The following is a 15,678-nucleotide window of genomic DNA, read 5'->3' as shown; positions in this document are numbered from 1 at the left end:
TAATATCCTTTTGTTTGTCTCTAGTTGTGTTTATAGTTTCTCAGATTTCTAAAAAAAGCAAACCCCGAGTCACCCCGCCTTCCCAAATTTTTCCTTTGCAATATCACACAAACATTCATGTGGACTCCTTCTGCTCAGACTTCTGCCACTCCAGTGAATGGAGCCACCAGTGGACTGATTGTCTATCAGGACTGGCACAGGGATGGGTGGGAATGTCCCCTTATTTCAGCAATATTTGCAGAAAAAATCCAGGACTTGGGACTCCTGGATTTCATTCCAGTCTCTGGACAAGTGTCTTTGTAGGGGCACAGACTCTTCTGCCCATTTTTAGTCAGAATCCTTAGGAATTGTTCATATTTGGCTGGATTTTCATGGCAACATCTCTTCACACAAAAAGCCACTCCTATTCCAAAGTTCAAGTTCTTACTTCAAAGCATGGAACTGGTACAGCTTTTCAAAGGAAGGCTCCTCCAAGTTTAAGATTAGTAAAACAATATATTTTTCCCAGCAGAAGAGTTTCAGCTGAAATTTTAAAAACAAATAAATGCATAAATCACAATTTAGCCTGAGACAGACGCCCAGCATGGACAGTTTCAGCCAGAACGTTTAAAGTCTGGCAAAGCTGTAAGAGACTTGAAATCATCTCATCATGTGAAGTGTGTGGCATACTTCATACGAGGTGATATTATCAGCTGTAAGTAATCCAAGCTGCACATATAATTCATAGACGTAGCTGGTAGGGAAGGAAAAAAAGAGTTTTAATAGATCAATTAGTGCTACATTCCAGCCTGAATCAAACTGTTGAACAACCCCCCACAAAATCTAGTACTTACTTCAGCAAATGTCTTAACACTGAAGTTCCCCAAAACACAAGTGAATCATTTAGGTACTGGTAAATGTATTTAACCATATGTAGTTGACTTTCCTTGAGACAGACTTTTCAGTGACCTGAATATAGCCCTACTCTTTCTTCTTGCATCCGATGATTTTGCATTGACTTGATGCACTAAAAATTTCCTGTCAGACCTATACAATTAGCCAAAGGGACCTGGTTTTTGGGCAGTGACACTGCAGCATAAAATGAGAAAGCAAATTGCTGTATTTCTAAATTATAAAATTATCCTATAACACTTTAAAGTAGATGTCAGCTTGCTATGCTCACAAGGAGTTAATCTATCCACGGTACATTATGATCTTCAATAATTGGAAGTGATTGGCCAAAGTGCTGTAAACCTGGCAGAAATTTGTTGCCTTATTTTCTGCAAACCACAAGTACAGCTTATTAATTGAGAAGTGAGCATTAACTGGCATTAGCTAGCATCTGTAAAATGAAAGAGAGAAATAGCCAGGGTATGCATTCAGCTGTAAATGGTGGAGCTGCAAAGCTGCAACAGGTAAAATTGTTTTTTAAGCGTGAATGTAAAACCATTTTAGTCAGCTGCTGGCAAATGCCCAAGTCTAGGGTTTTTAATGAGGCTTCTGCATCAAAATAAGTGAAACCACATGGAATTTTAATTGTTCATATGCTAAATATGAAACACACTGGAGCAGTATTCTTGAATCTAGGATGTTAGCATATATATTGGATATTAACATGACCACTTTTCTGTTCTAAACATATAGCTCTCAGAAAACTTGGGTGCCAGGTTGTGTTAGAGATAGAGAGGAATCAGCTTGGAAGAACTGAAAACAATTTAACCTGGACTCTTTCATAAGTAAAGGGATTTTGAAAAAATTGACTTTATTTTTTTGTATTGTCAGGCACTGTTAGCTGATCAGACTGTTGGAAAAGATCACTTGCTGTGCTTGTAGCCATGTTTCTCTTTCTGACAGCAGAAAATAAAGTCTCTTCACAGAAGTTTGGTTTCGCAATCTTGCCTCCACAATGTAGGGCAGAGGATCTGTGCTTCACCCATTTAATACAAGCTATCACGAGAGTGGGAATTCACAGATGCAAATTGTTTTCTTGCTCTGAAGGAGGGGAAATTAGCATAAATCTTTAATCCTGCTGGGGAGAGGAATAAATAAATTATTTACTTGTACTGTCATGTTGCTGTATTGCTGATCAACATCACTATTTGTGCACAACTAGATATACAAAGATGGGTGCCATACCCAGAAATGCTATTTATCTTCCCAGTCCAGCAAAGAGCTAAACCGTATACAAATGAATATGCCTCTGGTGTTTCCAAGTTAGAACCAAAATCAACTTTAACGCAGGAGGTAACACAGAGGGAGGAGAAGGAAAATACATCAGTGAGATTGTGTAGTGGTGAGCTCGGCAAGAAGCTGACATTTAGAGGTGACTTTTCATTAAGTTACTTAGCAAGGAGGCTTTAAAACAGGCAACGCAGAAAAATCCTGATCTCCAAAAATATCTTTACACAATGGAGGTACAAAACGCTGTGAACAAATAGCGGCTTGTGCAGGGAGTTGGGGAGATCGCAAAAGGCATTTGGGCAAAAGTGGGGGTGGAGAAGTGAGTGTGCAGGAGCCATGCAGACACAGCCATGAGTGAGATAAGAAAGGGTTATGGTTATTTGGCCTTTGGGTAAATAGGATTGTGCTTTACAAGCAACAGTAAAACAAGTGTGGATTTGCTAGGGGATGTAAGGAGGGTCTGTAGCCCCACATTAGAAATGCCTACGTGTGGTGTGCACATTCCCAGTCATTCAACACATACGTGTTCTCTTGGCAGCACCCATACAGATAATATTTGGATTTAGCCCTGAAAGGGAGATTGCCCTTTAATGTGTAACCTGTGTGCATAGTTTGTTATTAAGAAAAAAAAAGCTATTGATTGCAGAGAAACCAAAAATGCTGATGTTCTTCTACACCCTTACACTCCTACCATCTCTACCTTTGATTATAAAAGTCTTGTTTAGCTTCTGTCAGGGTAAACTGAGAGCAACTGTGTTCATGTTGGGAGAGTTGCAGTAACAATAAAAGGAAAAAAAAAAAAAAGCATAAGAGGTAGCAGATTGAAACTCAGTATTTTGAGCAGCTGGGGAAATTATATTCTAACCTTATATTTCCAGATACATATCAGACCTGTTCACAATATAAAGGATACTGTTCCAAAATTACAGCTTTGAATCTGGGTGGTATTGCCCCTGGCTATTGTTTGCAGTTGGGAATGAAAGAAGTTGCATCAAGTAGTAGTGTTTGCTGTAAAGGTACAAGTTATATTACATTCCATGGAGCTGTGGTTGAAGGGGTTGTTGGTGGAGACAGACCCATTCACCCGTAGGTCACTGATTCAGTTCCAGATAAAAATAATAGTAATCATATTGTCATCAAAGTTAAAAGTGGGCTTTTACTGCCCATTTAAGCCTCTGTCCTCAGTATATTTTGATTTTAATCCCCAGTTTTCAGGCTGCATGATAGGGACGCTTGGCTGGCTGTGGCCCAGGTCCTCCAGCCTGAAGCCTAGTTACGCCTGAGCTTTGCCCCTCTGCTGCTTTTAGATATTGTTGAAAGCGTGGGTTAAATGAGCCGGTAGGACAGAGAGAATAGTGATCTAAATCACAAAGTGTGTCACACAAGGTGGCAGGGTTTGTTGAGTCTGGTTTACGGTCACAACCACCATTGTGTATGCTATAGGAGAGCAAGTGCAGAAGGGCTGGAGAGATCTTCCTTCTACACAGCAGTGTCAGCAGGTCAGATACAAAGCCTCCCTGCAAGGAAAAGCATTACTTCATCTTATATTCAGGATATACAGATTGTTTCAGTGTTCAGCATGTAGAAGCTGTAGAAGTGTCAGCTGGGAAGTGCAGGGAGAGTCCATTTGATTTCATGATTTTTCCTCTTTATTTATACCCTGTTCTTCACAAGTCTCTATAAATATGTATATATGTATATACTGAATACTGGCTGATGCATCTGCTCCTTCATTATTAGGTTTTTTCTCTCTCTATTCCCTCTCCTTCTCCACATATTCCCCCCCTCCCCCCCCCCCTTCCCCCTGTCCTTTTTCCCCACGCCCATTTTGTTTTCCACTCTTCTGGCTCTTTCAACACGAGCTTTCTCCATCTTTCTCTTCTGCTCCTGTCCATCCCAGTCTCCTAAACAGATCACCAAGCTACTAATGTTTGCTTTCCAGTTCTGCTCCAAAACTTTGGGTGTTTGATGTGGGATTAAAAATTAGGCAAAATGAGTTTACCCATCCCTGTTTTGTGTTAGACTCCAATTCACAGCGTTACCATCCAGACATTCACAGTAGCCATAAACTGTGTGGTCTTTTTTTCGACCAGACTGCACAGACAACATGTGAAAACAACTTTTTTTCAATGGCACGAAGTGTTGGGCTTGTAATTTTCTTTCAACTGCACTGAAAAGTAAAACTTGCGTCTTTGCTATCAGCTCACTGGCCTTGCCCATCCTCCAGATACAACAAATATTTTTCAGCCATAGGAAGTAGCTGAGCCGATTCTCCCATAAAAAAATTGATTTCAGGCAAGAAGTGGGTCTTCATCACCCCTGGTGTAACTCCCCTGGTGTCAGTGGTGCAGCTGACTTGATGTTGCCAGCTGTGGCTGTTCTTGAAACACCAGCTCCTGACAGCATGTGCTGAGGTGGGAATCTCGGCTTTCATGTGCAACCAGACCTGAGTTTCATGCAAGGTTATAGCAAAACAGCAGAGACACATAACCTTCAAAGCTCAGAAACCAGAAAGCAGATCAACTCCAGATCCACCTTTCTCTTGGCTCTTTTTCAGTCTCTTGATTTTTGAGATTTCCCCCGCTACCCCCAGCCTGACTTGTGACCTTTGAACACTTCAGATTGGCAATGCTGCTCCCTGCACTGGCATTGGTGGAGTTAGATCAGGGATGAATTTGGCCCAGCACTTGTAGAAGACAGATGTATAACTCTGTTCCTTGCAATGTATTATTTGGTATGATCTGCTGTTCTCTTGGGGGCCAAAAGTAGTGGGTTTTCTTAGAAAAATAGAATTCTATCATCACTTGATACAAAAAATGGTATTTACAGAATTGTTTTCCCCCGTCTTTTGTTATAATTTTTTAGGTGCTTCAGAGCTGGGCCCATTTTCAGATCCCAGGCAGTTCACAAGCATTTCATCCCTCACTGAGAGCCGCTTCTCCAACCCACGAATGCACTATCCAGCCACCTTTACCTATACACCGCCAGTCACCTCAGGCATGTCACTGGGTATGTCCGCAACCACTCACTACCACACCTACCTACCACCACCCTACCCCGGCTCTTCCCAAAACCAAAGTGGACCTTTCCAGACCAGCAGCACTCCATATCTCTACTATGGCACTTCATCAGGATCATACCAGTTCCCCATGGTGCCGGGAGGGGACCGCTCCCCCTCCAGGATGCTTCCTCCATGCACCACCACGTCCAATGGCAGCACGCTGTTAAACCCTAACTTGCCCAACCAGAGTGATGGTGTGGAGGCGGATGGCAGCCACAGCAGCTCCCCAACCGTCTTGAATTCTAGTGGCAGAATGGATGAGTCCGTTTGGAGGCCGTACTGAGATTCCTTCTGTAGCCGGCCCGACCTCCGCGAGCCAAAAAAAACCCAAACCAAACAAATGGTCGACTAACTACGAAGTGCCTGGTTTTTGTGTTTTTATTTTTGGTTTTTGTTTTTAAATAGATTTTACCAATATGTGCAACTGCGTAGGTGGGATGATAATGGCCACAAATAACACAAGAGTTACCAACACACCACAACCCATGTTTCAGATTGTGTGGATCAAAGCACATATTTCTTTTTTTCTTGGAACCGTTTTACCTTGTTTTATATTTAAAATGTACTTTTTACACACACCAAAAAATCACCCCCTCCTTTTTTTTTTTTTTTGTCTAGAGTGTTGTAATAACTAGTGAGTACTTTTGCCAATGAGGAGAGAACGGACTCCCCAGCTATCAGGAGAAACATGGTGATGCAAGGCAAAGGCTGCATTCCCTTTTATTTTTGACAAATAAAAACCTAACCATGAACTCCAGATACAGTTGCAATCATACAATGTATGGGACCCTCTTCACACCCGTAGTGCAATTCAACTGGCTTGTATTGGTGCACATAAAAAGGAAAGCAAAGATTGAGTTGCTTCCGTTTTGCCATGATACATTCAGATGAAAACAGCTGTCCCAAAAAAATACTTGGTCCAAGCCTTGCTGCAGATAGTGGTTGGAACTTCTCTGTGTTCATTGCTTTTTTGGTTTGGTTTTGGGTACTTAAAGAGAACGAGTCTTCAAGTTAGGCTAGACAACCCTGGGGTTTCCTTTTTGCTTTTGTATCCATTCATTTTGCCTTCGATCAGCCAAAAACCAAAAAGAAAACCAAAACCGTTAAAAAACAAAAAACAAAATGTTGTTACTTATGCAAAATATGAAAATGGCAATATATATTACTAAAGCCAAAATGGTATACATAGTATTTGTGTTCGGCTTTATTCTTTTTTATTTTTTTTCTTTTTAAATTATAAATGTGTAAAATTTGAGGTTGTTTGCTAACATGAATCATCATATAACTTTAAAAGAATATTTATAATTATTTAATGACATTTGGACCCTTTAAACGTTTCTTAATGTAATGATATATTGACTTCGGTCTCTAAAAGTGTTTTTGGTTTGTTTCTTTTGACTTACTACATTTCTGCAATGGTGTAAATCTCAAACCTTTACCCAACTCTGAAAAGCAGTCTCAGTGTGAACCAGTTTACAATGTGACTTAAAACCGACAAAGCCAACCCAAATGCATCCACATCAAATGATTTTGGATGTAAGATCTTTTTCTATAACTTATGAAGGAAATATTGTTTTTGAAATATTTTTATTAGCTCTCTGGTTGCCTTCAACACAGTCTTGCCTTTTAATCAGTAGTTGTGGAGACACTGGAAAAATGGTAGGAAGGATGAAATATTTTCCAGCCTTCCCCTAATTTCTTCTTCTCCCAGGATTTTTTCTCAGAACTGCAAAATTTGAAAATATTCTTATTTTGAATGTTCCGTTTTGACAGCATGATTTGAACTTCAACAGTTTGTTGGTTTTTTTTCCCCAAAGAAAAATCAAAACGGTTTCAAAGCCCATATTTTACAAATACTAAATTGTTAAGTATCTCAGAAATGGGATTAAGGGGGAATTGGTGAATCTTTTTCCCCTCCCCGTGCAATTTCAACCCACTTGATGGAATAAAAAGGTTCAAAACTTGAGACAGAAACTGCCTGGTAGCGAATCACCGTCCATTAGCATTAAATGCTAGAGCCATAAGGATGCTATGTTGACTTTGAAGCTGATGTGGCTGTTGCTGTATTAGAGAGACAAGCATAAGGGCAGCAATACTCACCTCTGCAAATACTGAAGAGAAAAGGTCACCTTAAAAGCCGCCCTGGGGATCCCAAGCACAATACAGGGAGAGCAGATTGCGCGCGATACCCTTAACCAGCCTGTCTGCTGCCAAACTATACAGTGGAGGGGCCCAAATTTTTCCCAACCCTTGGCTGCTGCAGCAAACAGGGAGGTGACACGGCATCAGCTGGATGTGGTGGGAGCTGAGCTGCCTGCCCCAGGCTATCCCCCAGCAGGTGATGTTAAGTCTGGTTTAGCGGGATGTTCAGTACATGCTGATGGGGTTTGCCAGCACTGCCTCCTTCCCCTGCCTTAGCCATTGCTGTCCGCAGCCTCCTCAGGGGGCTGTTGGCCACCACACCGCTCCTTGGCTGTACTTGGGCTACCACCAGAGTATCTCAGTAGATCAAGGGTGGGTATAGCCATACAGAGCTGGACAACACCATCACTGCTCGTTAATAGCGAAGCTGTTAAGCGAGTTGACGTTAGCGTGGTACATCCCTCCGATTTGCGTGATGATGTGCTCTTAAAAAAAATTAATAAAGTCTTTGCCTTCTAAAGGTTGTATACCAAGTATGCTTAAAGTATAAGTAAGACACTTTGTTTTTCTTCTAATACTTAGTTTTCCTTCAAAGATGGAAGCTGTAATTGATTCTATTTATTGTTGGTTTGTGGTAGCTTGAAGCATACCACTGTCCATTTATTTGTAACTGTAAAATACGTTTGTTAGTCTCAGCAGCACTTAAAAAGCCAGTGTCTGGTTACACATTTCAGTTTTGTTTTTTGTTTAGTAAGCAAGAGAAAAAGATGTACTGCCAGTGCAAGCTGTTTCCTATTTAAAAAAAAGGTACTTTATTTGTACATTATTTGTTATTGCTGAGAAGGGCTTTTTAAGGTTTACTGTATGCATATTAAGTAATTTTTAGGGTGCTTTTGTGTTGAAATGTTGTTAAGAGTGGCTGCAGGCAGCAACCCAGATTTTTTTTCTTCCTTTTTTTTTTTAAAGACTTTGTTGTAAAATTCAAGCACTTGGTTTTTGTTTCTGGATAAATCCAGCACAGACCAGACTTTTGTTTTGCTCAGTACCGACAGGACTCATTGTGTCCCCACGGCTTTTCAACTGGACCATTAGGGACAGATGTTGATAACATTTTCTCTGCCCCGTTGAGGTGCATGAGCCTGATCCCTGCCCTCAGCTTCCCTGACCATGCAGGCAGGCATCTGGCTCTGCTTGCTTGAGGTAGGAAGGAAAGGGTTTTCTAAGGACATATGGATGGAGGAGCACCACCAGCTCCTTGACTTTCAGTAGACCCCTGTGCTCCCGAACCGGTACGTCGGGCTGGTCATGGAGGCAGTTGTACAGGTTGAGGCAGAGATGCTCATCAAAGCTTTTAGAAGATGCTTCTGAGTTCACTTGCAGATGCTCTTGAATCAGGATTTTCACGCCAAAAAAACTTGCCACTAGCACTATGTAGTAAATCCAATCAGATTATTTGATGTTTTGTGAAGTGCTGAGCATCAACAGAAAGGAGTTTTCTCAAAGATAGCCCTTCCCTTTGGTCAGTGGCAATCTTTGGCACTGGTCATAGACTGAAAGATTAATGGCCTTTTTTTACTTTCCAGCTCTCTTATCCTACCAAAGATTTACTTCCAGCACAACAGGAATGATGTCCCATTTGCTGAATGGAGGATTAAATCCTCCTCTCTCTCCTCCTAAGAGTAACCAGATTGGGGTCAGCGGGTCAGGACGGATGAGTCATGCAAATTATTTAACCCACAGCATCATTCGTGTGGCATTTATTGTTCCTTTTAAAGGACCAGCTGCTGTGTCTGTCTTAGTATGGAACTTTTGGGGCAGCAGTTCCCCGAGCAAAGATTTACTGGTTTCCACAGGTACCATCTCCAGTGGGGAAAATTTTGCACTTTCACACTTAGCAAAGCAAAGCTTAGCCCTGTGCCAGGCTGCACGCAGCCAACAAGCCATGAGCAAAAGCAATAATTAAACCTGGATCAGCCATGAGCTCAAAGAAGCCCCATTCTCTGAACCCCTGAATTTCTTGTTGTTTTTGAATAGATGCATTTCATTTTAACATTTTCTGAGATCTTTTTTTAGATGTTTGTTTACTTCCATGTTTACAGATAACTCTTTGCTTTTTTTTTTTTTTTAAATGCAGTACTTTTAAGTATATCAGCCAAACCCATACTTTTACAGTAACTTTTGTTTTAGGTAATATGAGTGACATTCCAGTTCTTTTTTGTTGTTGTTAAATATGCTTTACCAGTCTTGAATTTCTGCTGGAACAAAATATTTGTAGCATTTTGTGTAAATACAAGCTTTAATTTTTTTATTTTTTCAAATGCTGTCACCCAAGATTTGCTTCTCATGCACATATTGTACAAACACACTCTGCTTTATGCCACAGACGATGATTGTGGATCAGTTTACTTCAACTTCAAAGGGACTATTTGTATTGTATGTTGCAACTGTAAATTGAATTGTTTGGCATTTTCTCATGATTGTAATATTAATTTGAAGTTTGAATTTCATTTTCAATAAAATGGCTTTTTTTTTGTTAATGTTCTTCCATGCTTCTTTTTCTCCCACTGTCTCCTCTTAGCACCAGGCAGGGTAAAGTAGGTACATGCTAGGACACAGGAGTGGGCCTTTCGTAGTGGCACCATCAATTCCTGCAGTGCTTAAGTTTCCAATTAAATATAAAAAGCAAATATCCATGCCTGTGGATGGTAAAGGGTATCTTCTACATCTGATCTCAATTGTTGCTTCTTCTCCTGAGTCTGCAAACTGTCAAAACCTGTGTTTCTTAGAGGAGATCACACTGCTCCATTGCTCTTGCTAGACCATTAACTCTGAAACTTAACAACTGGCATTAGCTGGGACATTCTGGTGCCAGGGTGCTGTGGGCAGAGCTTGAACTATATGAAAAATTGGTACAGATTTCCAAAACAGGCAGGAGGGATTGGGTTTTGTGGCCCTTTTCCAGGATGGCGGTTGCGATATCCCCACCTCTTCCTGGTCAGACTTGAGGAATGCAGTTACAGATAATCTTGTGATTTGCATGGCCTAAGGCAAGAACAGTTTCCAAGCAGCAAAAGATACATGGAGAGGTAGGGGACTGGAGGAGGTGGCTCTTCTAGCCTAGTGTCAGTGGTAGGAGGAGATGCAGCTAATGAAGGTGAAGTTGAGTTCACCTAAGGCTGTGTGCAGAAGGGGAGGACAGGAGTTGTTTCCAAGCTTGTGCCTGGTTTCACAGTAAGTTCTTACCCTTTTTAGCTATTTCTTTACTCTGCAAAAGAAAAATAGTAGCACAGAGAGGCATGGGGTTCTGATCATTTAAAGAAACCTTTAACTTTGAAGTTTAAATGTCTGATACTGATTTTGTGAACTCTGTTGGCTTTACCATGGGCCTACACATTTCTTGTGTGGTAGTTGAAGACTGAGATGATGTTTGGGGGTTTTCAAGGGTGCTTTCATTGCAGCCTGTAATCGGAGTCCTGATTTTAGGGAAGCTTTATGCAAGAGTGAGGAACCAAGAAAATCAATCAGTGCTCTGTGGTATAATTGTTATATAAACTGAGGGGACAGGGATGGACTTCTGCTACAGACATTAGTGCTAAGACTTTCTGCTGCCCTCTGGTACTCAGCTTAACCCATCTCAGCTAGTCAGAGCACAGATGGATGTTCATTATGCTCTTGCTTTCATGGTCACTTCACCCAGAAATAAACAATTTTTCACCATTTCACATGGTCGAGTGGTTGAACAGGGGCCTGGGGAGGTTGTGCCACCTCTGTTCTTGGAGGTTTACAGGACCCAACTCCTGGGGTAAAGCATAGAGCAACCTTCTCTGCCCCTGTAGCTGAAGCTGCTGGAGCAGAAGGTTGGCCTGGAGATCTCCCATGGTCCCATCCAAATTATTCCATGGCCTGGTGAGTCAGGCTAAGAGCTATCTGCTGCAGCTTGTCTAAGCTAAAATCTGCATGACGTTGCAGATAGCATATACTTGGCTAAAACCAGCCTGAATAAAGAGGTTTGACAGGATGAAATTCTCAGGTTATGCGACTAACATAGGCAGGTTATTCAGGAGTTGCAGTGATCCATCTATCTTTTGTTGGTTTCTGGAGCATTTCTCTGGGATATGTCCATAAACTAAAATGCAAGAAGAACCTCGGCATGAGGAAGAACTTATTTACATTGATGGTGGCAGAACACTGGAATAGGCTGCCCTGGGGGGTCCTGGAGTCTCCCTCTCTGGAGATACTCAAAACCCTCCTGGACACATTCCTGTGTAACCTGCTCTAGGTGGCCCTGCTTTGGCAGCGGATTGAACTAGATGATCTCCAGAGGTCCCTTCCAGCCCTAATGATTCTGTGATTCTGTGATCTATAGCAGACATGGTCAGCACAAGGGTTGGAAAAGCCAAACCATCACTGATCCAGTACAGCAATTCTCATTGTACATCATGCTAGGTGTGTTGCTTTTAGTTTTTTGATTCATTTACCCTTTTGCAGCTTGAGAATGCGACTCCTGTTCTTTTGCCTTAGTCAGAAACCAACCACTTGTGAGCCAAAATGTCTACCACTGCTCCACATGTATGACTGCCCAATGGGGGGACATGTGGAGCAGTGGGGGGTGATCAACCCCAAAGTACTTTTAGGAGATAAGTTTAAAGGCACTTCCTATTAGGGGTGTTGACCATTGTCTTCTCCATCATTTGGTGTCAGTAAATAGCTTCTTGCTTTTGGGTTGTGAGGGTTGAACATCAGCTCTGGATTACTGGAGTCAGGCTTTTGGTTGTCCCACGAGGTGTACATACAGCAGGCAGCATCTCATACCATCTCTCCCTGTTGGCCTTGGGTTTAACTTTTTCGTTTCCCATGGCTGTAAGCAACCCCAGAGGGGCTCAGGGCAGCCACATGCTGGCAGCCACAGGCCTAGGCCTAGATCAGCCTTTTTTTGTGCCTAAAACAAGCTCTGGGGGAGTGGTGGGGAAGAGAAGGAGCAGCACTAAGTCCTGTGCTGGCACCAAATAAAAACTTCATCAAACCATTTACTGGGGAAAAAGATGAAATAGCCTCAGTTACATGTCCAAGGAATAACACACCATCCAGTTACCATCCTTCTGTGTGGTCAGAAGGAAATTAATTGGTATTTTGGGGTGAAATCCCTCTCCTGGGCAACAGCTCATGGATAGCCAATGCTCTGCATGAGTCGCAGCAGTGATCTGCAGCACTTGAGTCACACACTGGAGCATATATTCGGGGTGGTGGCATGGTGCATTGTGGGTGACCAGCTTTGCAGCTCAGGCGCTCACCACTTGGTTGAATGCTTGCAGAGAACAGCTGAGAACATTATTTGCCAGAAATACTTGCTGTACAGGGTAAAATTATAAGCAAAGCCACTGGAAACCCATCATCTTTGGATAGGTGATGGGAATGACTGTGCTGGCTGAAATGGAGCAGTTGAGCATTTCTACTCAACATCTTGAAAAAAACTTTAGCATGATCTTAAAGCAAAATAATGAATGTTTAACATTCACAAGGGCTGTCTTTGGACTTCTGTAATTATAATCTTTCACCGCTAGAGCTACTTGTATGGTATCAGTCTGGGATGTATGGAGATGTTCTCATGGGGTCTCTTGGTGATACTTATATGGTCTCGGAGGAGGGGACATTGGCATTTGTCCCTCTGGGTATAGGAAGCTGTTGGCCCCAGTAACTGATAAGACTGTGAGATACAAATAGAACAAAGCCTAAGCTTCCAAAAGCATCTGGTGATCTGATGCAGTGCAAACAAAGTAACTTGGAACCTATGACATAGCTCAGAATTGAAGTTCTCAGGCCTGCCCTGCTAATTGCACACAGATTAACTGCATGTATTACTTAGGGTAGATGCAACCTGTGTTTCAAATGTTGAATATATTACCTAAGTAGCAAGTGGGCTATGATTTCCCTCACTGGGAATGCAAGCAGACTTGAATTTCCCTCCTGCAGTTTGGGTGAGACAAGAAAATCAAATCCCTGTGGTTTTATTTGTAAGAACTTGTAAAGATGAGACCAATTAGCTTTTGTCCTGACCCTCAATAATTTCAGCATTGTCTGCGATTCTCCAGGCAGCTTTGCACTCCTCTTTTTGTGCCTCAGTTTCCCTAAATATAGAACACAATATTTACTATTTCCCTACTTTATCAGGGTCTCCCATGGACTCAGTGTTTATAGACAGCTTTGAACTCCTGTTGTTGTTTAGCACTTTTTACTACAAATCTGATGTTTGGTCTCACACCATTGGATAGTGTCCTTTGAAACAGCACATTTCTAAACCACATGTTTAAAAAAATTGACCCAGTTTCCAGACTGCTGATCTGGTCAAAAAACAATGCGGAGTTAAAGCCAAGTTGTGCTGTCTCAACAGATTTACTCGGGATTTGCGGTGGGGCAGGAAGAAACACAGAGATCACTGCAGTCCACGGAGGCAGCCCTTGGCCGCTCAGTCCCTTCAGCTCACTTGGGATGAGCAGCTGGAGCTTGCAGGATGTCCCAGCACTTAGAGGAAAGCAAACAACCCATGTTAAAGTTGATACGCTGCAGCAACTTGCCAGTGATTAATGTTTATCACGCGGCCAAATTCAGATGGTGATTACACCAGTAGAGATCAGCTGAAGTCCCTCTATTAATAGCCCTGTGGTTTTGGACGCCAGCATTTTTCAGCCCGTCAATGTGGATGTTACCAATAAAGGGTCACCGAAATGCTGGTTGGAAGGGATTTCTGTGGATCTCCTGGTCCAAGGGAAGCTCAATGCAGGGCCGCTACCATCAGATCTGCTCAGGATGGCTGTGCCCGGCAAGTTTTGGTGTCTTCCAAGCATGGAGGTGGAGCTTTGGCTTCAGAAGAGCATCTCATCCCCATGCTTCTCCTAACACCTAACCCCAACTCCCAAAGTGACTTCTCCCCCAGCCTCCGAGTTGGGGTTTTCCCCTGCCTCTGGGTTTGGGCACACAGGGTATATTAATGGTTTAAAACTTTTTTGCACATTATAGGGGTCTAGTGCTTAGTGACTTCTCCTTTCCATCCCTTCATTTGTATTCGTGCAGGCTGTGACTTCAGAGCACTATTACAAATCAAGTAGGAGCCTGAACACCAAGGCAGTGCCTCACACTCTCCAGCTTGTTTACTTTTTCATTTCCGCAGTTGGGAAAAGAAGTCCTTGGTAGCTGGAAATGATGCTGTTAATCCAAATGCAGTAAGATAGTTTCTCCCAGGAAAGCACAATTTTTATCCTTGCTTCCAGGGTGTGCGAGGCCAGTTAGCAAACACCAGGAAATAGGAAGGAAAGGCTGTGGCATAAGGGAAAAAAACCCTAAATAATGCAGACAGACCTCAGGAAGAATCTCTGCCCTTTTATTGACAGTAGTGGTGTTCTCCTAACAGAGCAGGATACTCTCATCGTTTAATAGTAGCCAGGCCAGATGCTGAAGTCTCTTCTGCAAATACTGTGTAAGTGAGAAGGAAAACAGCTGATTTTTGTTAAGATGAATACGCTAGGAGAATAAGCCAAAAAAAAAAAAGTATAAGAAATCTCCAGAGATCTTTCTTTGCAATGCATTTGGCAGCTGAACCTCAAAGTCAGGACTGAAAACCCAGGCTGCTTCTGCCCCTTTGCTGATCAGTCGTCATGTGTCAAGCAGCACTTCCTGCACCACTCAGGGATTTGGAGCAGTGCTGGTGGCGATTTCCCCCTGTACTTTAAAGAGCTGCAAAATCCACAGCCTTTGGCTTTCATGGACCTGTAGAAAGTACCAGTGGATGAGGAATTTCCTCGACTTGCTCCTTGCCATAGAGAATAGTTACATGATGCTTTGAGGCCAGTGATTTAAAATGGCATCTCAGTTCCGTATCTTCTTTTTTTTTTTTTTTCACTTTCTCATCTGCCCTGCTTTATTTTCTTAGTCTGTATTATTTGTCTGGAAGAGATTAACTCAAACTACTACGTAGAGACAGGACTGTGGTTTTATAAGGCATTGTATTGGGCATTAAGGAAGATGCCTTATATGCTCCACATAGTACTCCTTCAATCATCTTTTCCTTATGTTCAGCACAAAAAACTACATTTCCTTCTGGGCAGGGATCTTTGAAATCACAGTAAAATCACTCATGTTTGTGATGTGCTTATAGGTATTGGATGGAAACTGTTAAAGTAGGGTACATGGTAATGTGGTGGTTTGTATTTCTGTAATGGGCAATGTCCAAGAGAAAAAAGAAACGTCTGTGTATCATGTTCACACGTTTTTCTCATATGCTGAATGGCAGTCCTCGAAAACAGTTCCTAGAAACAGGAAAA

General features: G+C 42.1%; 1 protein-coding gene across 5 annotated transcripts in view; it reads left to right on the top strand.

Annotated features, from left to right (window-relative positions):
• The window catches only part of RUNX2 (RUNX family transcription factor 2), a 162,406-nt gene that overhangs the window by 81,790 nt on the left and 64,938 nt on the right, over positions 1–15,678 (top strand). For 2 of the 5 annotated variants that reach the window (XM_061460989.1, XM_061460987.1), the window contains one exon: positions 5,026–9,900. The exons of the other annotated variants lie outside the window; for them this stretch is intronic. In XM_061460989.1, coding sequence (XP_061316973.1) covers positions 5,026–5,504 — 479 coding nt within the window. In that variant the 3' untranslated portion in view covers positions 5,505–9,900. Of the gene's footprint in view, positions 1–5,025; positions 9,901–15,678 lie in introns of those variants that run through there. 5 annotated transcript variants of the gene reach the window in all.

Source organism: Pezoporus flaviventris, unplaced genomic scaffold (assembly GCF_033815535.1).
Source record: "Pezoporus flaviventris isolate CSIRO_AGI_PZ_B2104156 unplaced genomic scaffold, CSIRO_AGI_Pfla_v1 ptg000031l, whole genome shotgun sequence".
Taxonomy (NCBI): Eukaryota; Metazoa; Chordata; class Aves; order Psittaciformes; family Psittacidae; genus Pezoporus; species Pezoporus flaviventris.
Note: the sequence above shows the minus strand (reverse complement) of the source record. Positions and strands in the feature narration are given on the sequence as shown.